General features: G+C 44.6%; 1 protein-coding gene across 1 annotated transcript in view; it reads left to right on the top strand.

The window, feature by feature from the left end:
* The first annotated feature begins 4748 nt into the window (after window positions 1-4748).
* DCTN6 (dynactin subunit 6) overlaps window positions 4749-9669 on the top strand; it is a 35242-nt gene continuing 30321 nt past the window's right edge. Inside the window, exons 1-2 of the mRNA XM_068233603.1 lie at window positions 4749-4865; window positions 9465-9529. Of these exons, the coding sequence (XP_068089704.1) occupies window positions 4828-4865; window positions 9465-9529 (103 nt within the window). The 5' untranslated portion in view covers window positions 4749-4827. The remainder of the gene's footprint in view (window positions 4866-9464; window positions 9530-9669) is intronic.

The following is a 9669-nucleotide window of genomic DNA, read 5'->3' as shown; positions in this document are numbered from 1 at the left end:
CCCCGAAGGGCCCTCCCTCAACTACAGGATCAGCTTCTTTTTGGTCCTGTGCTCATAATAATCACTTCTATATATACTTAGTAATCATTAACACACTGTTCCCCATCCCCTTCTTGCACCTCTGACACTGTAGTTGCCATTGGCAGGTTTTGATGCGCTGTATCAATTGTTATGTATAGAGTGCTTGGGGGGCCCATTGCAAAACTTGCATTGGGGCCCACAGCTCCTAAAGGTACGGACACACGTCTGATTTTTCCAAACGACCGCTCGATAAGACCGGTCGTTTGGATGTCAAATCGGGAGTGTGTACAAACGATCGTTCGATCGTTCGTGGTTTTGACGGATCTGCTTGGCGGATCCGTCAAAATAAGCCTTATCAAGCAAACGATCGTTTGTGCACACGCCCAATTTGATTTCTGAACGATTGGCCGTTTGGAAAAATCACTGATCACATGGTCTAATTGCAAGTGCCAGCACTGGTAATGAATACATACAAACAAACAAACAAACAAACAAGAAATAGCACTAACCAGTATATGCTGCTCAAACTGCAAATGTTTATTCATAGTGATAGTGACTATGTTCAATAAGGTTGAAGTTGGCTAAGTAGAACGCACAATCATCGTTCATAATATATGAACAACAATCAAACATTTGCAGTTTGAGCAGCATATACTGGTCTGTGCTTTTTTTCTTGCTTGACAGTAATTCTGCTTCCCTTGCTGAGTAGTGAAAGAAGCGCCACCATAATATTTACTTGGACCACGCTGCATTTTGTCTCCTCTTCCTCCGGAGCTGGAAATTTCAATAAAAAGTGTGCTGCTGCTGAGAGGAAAAGGAGATATGATGGAGCATGGATCAGATAAATATTATAGCACTCCTTTCACTATTCTGTAAGGTGGGAGGGAGGAGGAGTATTGTTACACTACTAGTGCCACTGCCAAGCAGGCTGCAGTGATTATGAAGTGTTACAAAAGAGTAGCACGGTTTGTACTCATAACCTTAGCTGTAGTAGAAAGACTGGCACATAGTAATGGAACCAAAAATACAATGGGGTTGATTAATCAAACATTGGTAATACTGCAGTGCCCACATAGCACAGGGCAATATTACCTTCACTTCTGCCTGCAACACCCTGAGTTAGATCAGTAGCGCGACCCATGGCACTAGAGTAGTACAACCGTTGCTACAGAAACACGCGTTACTAATGATAACATTTGATGAATCTACCCCTATGTGATTAATAGGTTAATCAACCATGTAGTTAGCTAGCACTAGGTATAAGCTTCTGTGAAATTCAGAAATTTAAGTCTCTGCTCAAAATTTCAAAGCTCTATTAATTCTGAGAATTTTGCATTGAGGTCTATGGTACTGCTTTTCCAAGGTACAGTAGCTTTAAACCCACACTTATTATTGGATACCAGCTATTACTAGGGGAGCTATGGGGACTTGTCTCTCTTTTGGTCCCTTGCCGATGTTCCGCTCTATACCAGTCAGTATCTATCCCCCTCCAAAGGCTGCATGCGCGGCGCACGCGCCTCCTCAATCACGCTTCCAGGAGCGTTCTGTATTTGCACAGTTTGTAAAAGTTACAACTGCACATGTGGTAAATGCGCGATCGAGGAGGCCCGCAGCTGGTGTCGCACATGTACAGTAGCCGATGACTAGCACAGTTGGCCAGCTTTGGGAAAAGCACAGCTGCAGAATGGAGCAGTCTCTGTGTCTTGGAAGTTGCTGTACATTTTGTTAATCGTGTTACATTTGTCACTGTAATTACTTTAATGTTGGTAATACAGGGTTCGTTTTTAAGCCATTTAGATGGCTCAATAGATAATTGGCCTCAATTCACTAAGCTTATCTCCTGTCTTTAATAACTCTTCTAGAGTTGTTACCATGGTGATAAGGCATGTAGTATTCAGGAAACATTTTACCTCAGGCAAACCTAAAGTTACCTCTACTGTCTTTAAGTTAACTCTCCAATCCTTAAAATAACTCCAGAGTTAAAGACAGGCTGTTAATTAACTGCGTGTGAAAATAACTACAGAGGAGGTAAATTAACTACAGAGGAGGTAAATTAACTACAGAGGAGGTAAATTAACTACAGGAGAGTTAAGGAATGAAGAGGTAAGATAACTCTCTCACGTATGGAGGTAAGTTTTCTCTTGCTTTATTATCTCTAGCATGATCTTAGTGAATTGAGGCCAAAGTCAGCTAGTTTTATAGTCAGAGTGACCCACAATAATCCAACATGCATAGAGATAGAGTGGCCAGACGTCCCGGGGTCCAGAGTGACCAGACGCGTCCCGGATTCGGGGTCCGCTGTCCCAGGCTGCATGAGGGACTCTGGTCATTGTATAACATGAACTGGCTGCGGCGTCTATAGACGCCGTGCCAGTTCATTGCCCGCAGCCCCGCTCCACCCTCCTTAGTCTTCCGGTGTCTGTTCCGACACCGGCAGGCGAGCAGGGCTACGGCAAGATGGCTGCCGAAGCGCTGTACTGGAGACTATTTGTGTCTCCAGTACAGGGCTTCGGGCACCATCTTACCATCCGTAGCCCTGCACTCTGAGCACAGGAGACTGCAGGAGGAACAAGACTGTCCCAGGAGCAGCGCGCCAGAGGAGACTTCTGTTAGGTGAGTAAATGCTTGTTTTTCCAGGTGAACTGTGCCCCCATTGCGTTTATTTTCTGGTGAAATGTTTGCCCGCAGTGCGTTTATTTTCTGGTGACATGTTTGCCCGCAGTGCGTTTATATTCTGGTGAAATGTTTGCCCGCAGTGTGTTTATTTCCTGGTGACATGTTTGCCCGCAGTGCGTTTATTTTCTGGTGAAATGTTTCCCCGCAGTGCGTTTTATTTTCTGGTGAAATGTTTGCCCGCAGTGCGTTTATTTTGTGCTGACATGTTGCCCGCAGTGCGTTTATTTTGTGCTGACATGTTGCCCTCAGTGTGTTTATTTTGTACTGACGTTGCCCACAGTGCGTTTATCTTGTGCTGACATATTTGCCCACATTCATTTATTTTGTGCTGACATGTTGCCCGCATTGCGTTTATTTTGTACTGACATGTTGCCCACAGTGCGTTTATTTTGTGCTGACATGTTTGCCCACAGTGCGTTTATTTTGTGCCCGCAATGCGTTTATTTTGTGCTTACATGTTGCCCACAATGCGTTTATTTTGTGCTGACATGTTGCCCATTGCGTTTATTTTGTACTGACATGTTGCCCATTGCGTTTATTTTGTGCTGACTGTTGCCCATTGCGTTTATTTTGTGCTGACACGTTGCCCACAATGCTTTTATTTTGTGCTGACATGTTGCCCATTGCGTTTATTTTGTGCTGACATGTTGCCCATTGCGTTTATTTTGTGCTGAAATTTTGCCCACATTGCATTTATTTTCTGGTGTCTGGGGTAACTGTCGCTGCATTTATTATTTAATGGTCATAGTTGGCTATGTTTGCTGCTTTGGGGTTACGGTATACTATTAAATAGCATCACACAGTTTCTGCACACCTATGATGCGAAACCTCGTCTGACCACATCATGGCGTAAACACTGCTTTCTTATGCCTCACTGTTACATCATTATGTTAGCTCTGCCCATACAATGTCATGGCCACACCCATTTTTCAGCGCGGCGTGCTACGTGCGCCGCCCCCATCCCCCCCTCCCTTCCCAGGTTGAACCAACAAAAAAAAGGTCACTCTAATAGGCCTGGTGCACACCAAAACCCGCTAGCAGATCCGCAAAATGCTAGCAGATTTTGAAACGCTTTTTCTTATTTTTCTGTAGCGTTTCAGCTAGCGTTTTGCGGTTTTGTCTAGCGGTTTTGGTGTAGTAGATTTCCTGTATTGTTACAGTAAAGCTGTTACTGAACAGCTACTGTAACAAAAAACGCCTGGCAAACCGCTCTGAAGTGTCGTTTTTCAGAGCGGTTTGCGTTTTTTCCTATACTTAACACTGAGGCAGAAACGCATCCGCAATCCAAAATCTGCAGCAGCCCGGGAGTATGCGTTTCTGCAAAACGCCTCCCGCTCTGGTGTGCACCAGCCCATTGAAATACATTACCCAAGCGGATCCGCACCTGCAAGCAGATCGCAAACAGCAGCGGAAACGCTCCGGTGTGCACTAGGCCATAGAGACTGTTTCGGATTACTATGATACAGATGGCACAGATAACTCACGGTGCTTTATTACTTTGATTTATTTTTAATTACTATGATTACTAATTAACTAACATACTAATTATGTATTATGTACCAATGTCTGTATTGCGTATACCTTTGTGTTTGTTTCTTACTTTATAAAGTACCACACACAGAATATTTTGGCAATTTATAAATCAATATAATATCAGATTCAGTAATATAAATAACTAACATTCTGGCAACCGGTACGTGGAGGGGGTAGCAGTCTCCCAATGTTTTGCCTTTCTTTAGGTATCTAAAAGTGTCAGCTGATCTCCTTTAAAAACACGTTAGGAATTAACCTAAATTTCAGTTAAGATATAATTTAATAAGGCCGCCGTTTTTAAATATAAAAATAGTTTTTAATCACAAGCGTTGATAGCATCTTAGTAGAATGATTACAACGGTCGACACCTCCTTACGTAACAGAGCAAGGAAGATACGCGTGGCTAATAGAACACCCAGTGACCAATGAACAACCGAAGCTTGCGATGTCAACACTAAGAGCCATGGCGCTTCCGCCCCTACATCATCTTTTCTGCGTTCCACTCGATTGGTTATGCCTGCCTGTACTCCGACGTGTTTTACATGCACATGCAGGGCAACAAGATAATTGCCGATCTACCACTCCTTGCCTGTAAAGATGGCGGAGCTCCTGAAACAAGCACAGCTGCAGAAGAGGTAATAGTTTACACTGTTTATGTTTGCTTTGCTTTGTGTCTGCGCATGTTTATTTCATGGACTATGCAGCGAGACGCATGTCTGCAGCCTGGCACTGGCATCTGTTATAAAGGCATGGGGGAGTGCTTGTTATGTCATTGTCAATCTTCGCAAGACTAGTGTAAAAGTGTATTATGTTCTATAGCTGTGCTTTTACTATTACATAACATCACATTACTTTTCCAACCTATTTTCTGAAACATAGGGAAGTCGGGGATCTTGGTCAATAAACCCCTTTAATAAATAGTTTTAGATCACGTTTTAGGTCTGCTCATTTTCAATTGATATGCAGGGCTTTAACTACTATAGAGAGGCAAAGACTGGGGCTGCAACCTTTGCTGATGTATATCATCATAGCAAGCATCTTGTTAGTCATAAGGTGGCCATACACTGGTCGATTTGCAATCAGATTCAACCAACAGATAGATCCCTCTCTGATCGAATCTGATCAGAGAAGGATCATATGGCTGCCTTTACTGCAAACAGATTGTGAATCGATTTCAGCATGAAACCGATCACAATCTGTGGTGGTGGTGCTGCCGCTGAGCCCCCTCCCTTGCCGCATACATTAACTGCTCCGGCCGGCGCGAGTCCTCCTGATCACCGCTGTCTCTTCTCCGCTGGGTTCCGGACCGGCAGGCTTCACTTCTTTCTGTCTGGGGAAGTTTAAACAGTAGAGGGCGCTCTACTGTTTAAACTTCCTGTCGGGACAGGAAGTTCAGTGAAGCTGCAGCCCTGGAGCCCAGCGGAGAAGAGACAGCCGTGACCGGGAGGACTCGCGCCGGCCGGAGCAGGTAATGTATTGCATCGGTCGTTGGGCATTTCAACGCCACTATCGACGCACTCCCGAATAGCCGGCGATCGAGCAAAATCTTCTGCACGGTTGGCTCGACGGGAATTGATGGGAACGATTGATTTTGGACGGAAATCAATCATTTAAGTTTGCGCAACGATTTCACAGCAGATTCGATCACAGTGATCGAATCTGCTGTATATCGGCAGGAAAATCGTTAGGTGTATGGGCCCCTTTAATCAAACAATCAGGAGCTCAGCCAGAGTTGTTTTCTTTGTTTGTTTTTTAGCCTTTTTCACAACTATTGCTGCTGTCTGCAAACGGTAGTTACACAGTTCAATTCTTAAAAGGACCACTATCTCAAAAAAAAAGTAGGCAGTTAAAATATGATAGAACCAACAGGTTTTGGGTCCATCTCTTCATGGTGGATTCTCAGGGTTTTCTTTGTTTTCAACAGCATTTCCTGAACAGCAGTTACAAAGTCTAACTGACAAAATAGTGCGCAAGTGAGTAGGGAGGCTGGCTGGTATCTTATTATTTTGGGGGAAGCCAATTAACTTATCTGTATGGTTTTTGGGATGTGGGAGGAAACCGGAGTGCCCGGAGGAAACCCATGCCGACACGGGTAGAACATACAAACTCCTTGCAGATGTTGACCTGGCTGATAAGACATGCTAGTAAATTCGCTGGATGAGGGTACAAGATAGTATTGCCTTCATATTCCAGTTACACACCTAACCCTGGTGTGTTCTGTTTTGTTTTAACTTTTTTTTTTTTTTTCTGTGCCCATATGCAATTCCCTTTTTCATCTGGGTAGGTGCACACATAACATGAACGGCTGCGTTTTATGTCATGTTTTGATGCATTTTTCAACCATTTTGCATGCATTTTAATGCGTTTGCGTTTTGCATATACAAAACGCATATGCGTTTTCTTTTGCGTCTTATGCAAATCACTAAGAAGACGGAAGTCCATCAGAAAACTATTTTTTTATTATTTTTACAAAAGCACATGAAAAAGCATTCCATTGCGTTTCCATTGACTTTAATTTTGTGTGTTTTTGATATGTATTTTTTTTCTGCAGCCTGTAGACTTCCATTAGCACCAGCGTTTTCCGCAATGCTAGCGTTTCTGCGAAGTGTGCTCCTAGCCTCAGTGTTTTCTCCTAGGGGATACATTTTCATCTTCTATTTAAAATTATTTTTTTTATCATTTTGCAAATGAAAAGTACCAAAAAGAAGTTGAAAAAGCACTATTGAAATTGTGAACATTTTTTTGCTTGCTGGTAGAAGGCACTTTACTGACAAGTTTGAAAATATCACCTAGGAGAAAATTGAGAAGAAAAAGTTAATTACATGTGGGCACGTGTCTTTAACCACTTGAGGACCGCAGTGTTAAACCCCCCTAGTGACCAGGCCAGGCTTTAAGGCCTCGCTGCAGGGCCATACAACTCAGCACACTCCCCTGCAATCCCCATTCCAGGCCATTCATGCCAACGGCGTGGAGTGGTCCTAGAGCTGCCGCTGTGGTTACGCCAAATGGTGTGGAGCGGTCAGCAGGTAGTTAAAGCCCAATGAAGCTCTTGCCTTTCAAACGTCTGAGTCTCCATTCACTATTGGGTTTTACACCTAAGCCTAATAGTGAATACATAATAGTAATAATACCATGGGTTATACCATGTAAGACCAGTTCACCTTTTGTGATGCTTGATTAAAAAAACAGGCAGCAGTTAAGCTTCTAAAGTTTAAATGTTTTTTTTTTTTTTTGTAGAAACGGTTATATTGACATACACAAGGGGCATCACTAACAAATTATCATATTTTCTCTTTTTGGTTACAATGTTGCATTTCTTATTAGTCGACTGTTTTAAACTTGTCAGCTATGGTCATTGTTTCTGTCATTGCAGTTTGAAGAAAGTAAGGTAAGGTAAGTTTGTCTCTTTGACAGAACCGCAGCCTTGTCATCCCTGCTGCATTGAAAGAAACTGGGATAAGAAGACCATGCTTTGGCTATTTCTAACAGGGGCAGCACTCTCTGAACTCTATTCACTAACTAACCCCCCCCCCCCCCCCCCCCCCCCGGCCTTCCTTAGCACATCACCTCCTCATAGCTGTCACCGATAAACACACAGTTGCACCGCCACTTACTGTACATAGCCAGACAATTCTTAAGTCGTCTCTATGTGTTAAATTGCTGTATTCCTGATCTATGTGTCTTACTATCTCTATATGCTGAATGATCCTCTGATGTATTCTAAGTGTTCCATCTATTTTTTGTGAGCCTGTACATGCCAAATCCAATTCCGGGCATGGCATAGTCGTGCTTGGCGAAATAAATTATTCTGACTCACCTGGATTCTGCACACTATCAAGTTAGGTTTGCTGGAAGATCTCTGCAAAATATTGTGGGTGAGGTAGAAGGCTGGAGAAGCAGCCAGTCCCTTTTGGTCACAGCCTAATTCCAGGAAGAATAATAAATGTGCCCATACATTACTCAGTTTTGCAGGCCAATCAACCTTTTAAAGGAGTCATCAAGCAAAAAAACCTCCCCCTGCTCTACTTACCTGGGGCTTCCTCCAGCCCCTTGCAGCTGACATGTCCCACGCCGCAGCTCTGCTCTCAGCCGCCGGCCCGGGGTCCCACCGGTGCAGAGGCAGACCTCGAGGCCGTCTCTATTGGGCCTGCGTGAGCGCTGCTGTCAATCAAGCCCACGCTGTCCCATGTGTACTGCGCAGTACACCATGGACAACGTGGAATTGATTGACAGCAGCGCGCAAGAGGAGGTCCGCCTCTGCACCGGCAGGGACCCTGGGCTGGTGGCTGAGAGCGGAGCTACGGTGTGGGACATGTCAGCTACAAGGGGCTGGAGGAAACCCCGGGTAAGTAGTACAGGGTAGGGAGGGGCGGGGTTTTTTTTTGTTTGCCTGATGACTCCTTTAACCTGCTGAGCGGTCTGGACGAGCTCAGCTCGTCCAACACCGCCAGAGGCTGCCGCTCAGGCCCTGCTGGGCCGATTTCCACCAAATAAAAAGCAGCACACGCAGCCGGCACTTTGCCAGCCGCGTGTGCTGCCTGATCGCCGCTGCAGCGCGGCGATCCGCCGCGTGCAGCGGCGAAAGAGGGTCCCCCCAGCCGCCCGAGCCCAGCATAGCCGGAACAATCAGTTCCGGCCAGCGCTAAGGGCTGGATCGGAGGCGGCTGACGTCAGGACGTCGGCTGACGTCCATGACGTCACTCCGCTCGTCGCCATGGCGACGAGGGAAGCAAAACACGGAGGGCCGCTCATTGCGGCCTTCCGTGTTATTTCTTGCCGCCGGAGGCGATCGGAAGATCGCCTCCGGAGCGCCCTCTAGTGGGCTTTCATGCAGCCAACTTTCAGTTGGCTGCATGAAATAGTTTTTTTTTTATTTAAAAAAAACCCTCCCGCAGCCACCCTGGCGATTTAATCAGAACGCCAGGGTGGTTAAGGATAAAGGTGCCCATACATTACTTAATTTTAATAATCAAATAATTTTATTGGATCAAAGGATCATCAGTACCACAACATGGCCACCCGATTGATCCTTTGATGTCTATGCAAAACCGATAAAATGGATTGATCAGGCTTGCTGGAAAATCCTGGTTACAAGGGCTAGGTAACAGTGTTTGCTTTTCCCTGACAACCAATGGACCCCGAGCCGGTTTCCCTCCCTCGTGTATTGTATTTGTTGGAATTTTGGGAAATCTGATCTGTATTGTATAAATGCTGCCATCCTTTTTCATCTTCAGTGTGAAAATTGCTCCGGGGGCAGTGGTGTGCGTGGAAAGTGAAATTAAAGGCGATGTCACAATAGGTCAGTATTTGTTTTTGCTGTATGTATATTATTTGACAAACTGAAAATGTTTTACTAGTTTTTTTAATACAACACTATCCAGAAAGTAACAGCCACTTTCATTTAATTTAAGGGAATATTTTATTTATATTATTATTGCA

This window comes from Hyperolius riggenbachi, chromosome 1 (genome assembly GCF_040937935.1).
Source record: "Hyperolius riggenbachi isolate aHypRig1 chromosome 1, aHypRig1.pri, whole genome shotgun sequence".
Classification (NCBI taxonomy): Eukaryota; Metazoa; Chordata; class Amphibia; order Anura; family Hyperoliidae; genus Hyperolius; species Hyperolius riggenbachi.
This window is presented reverse-complemented; position numbering and strand designations above follow the sequence as displayed.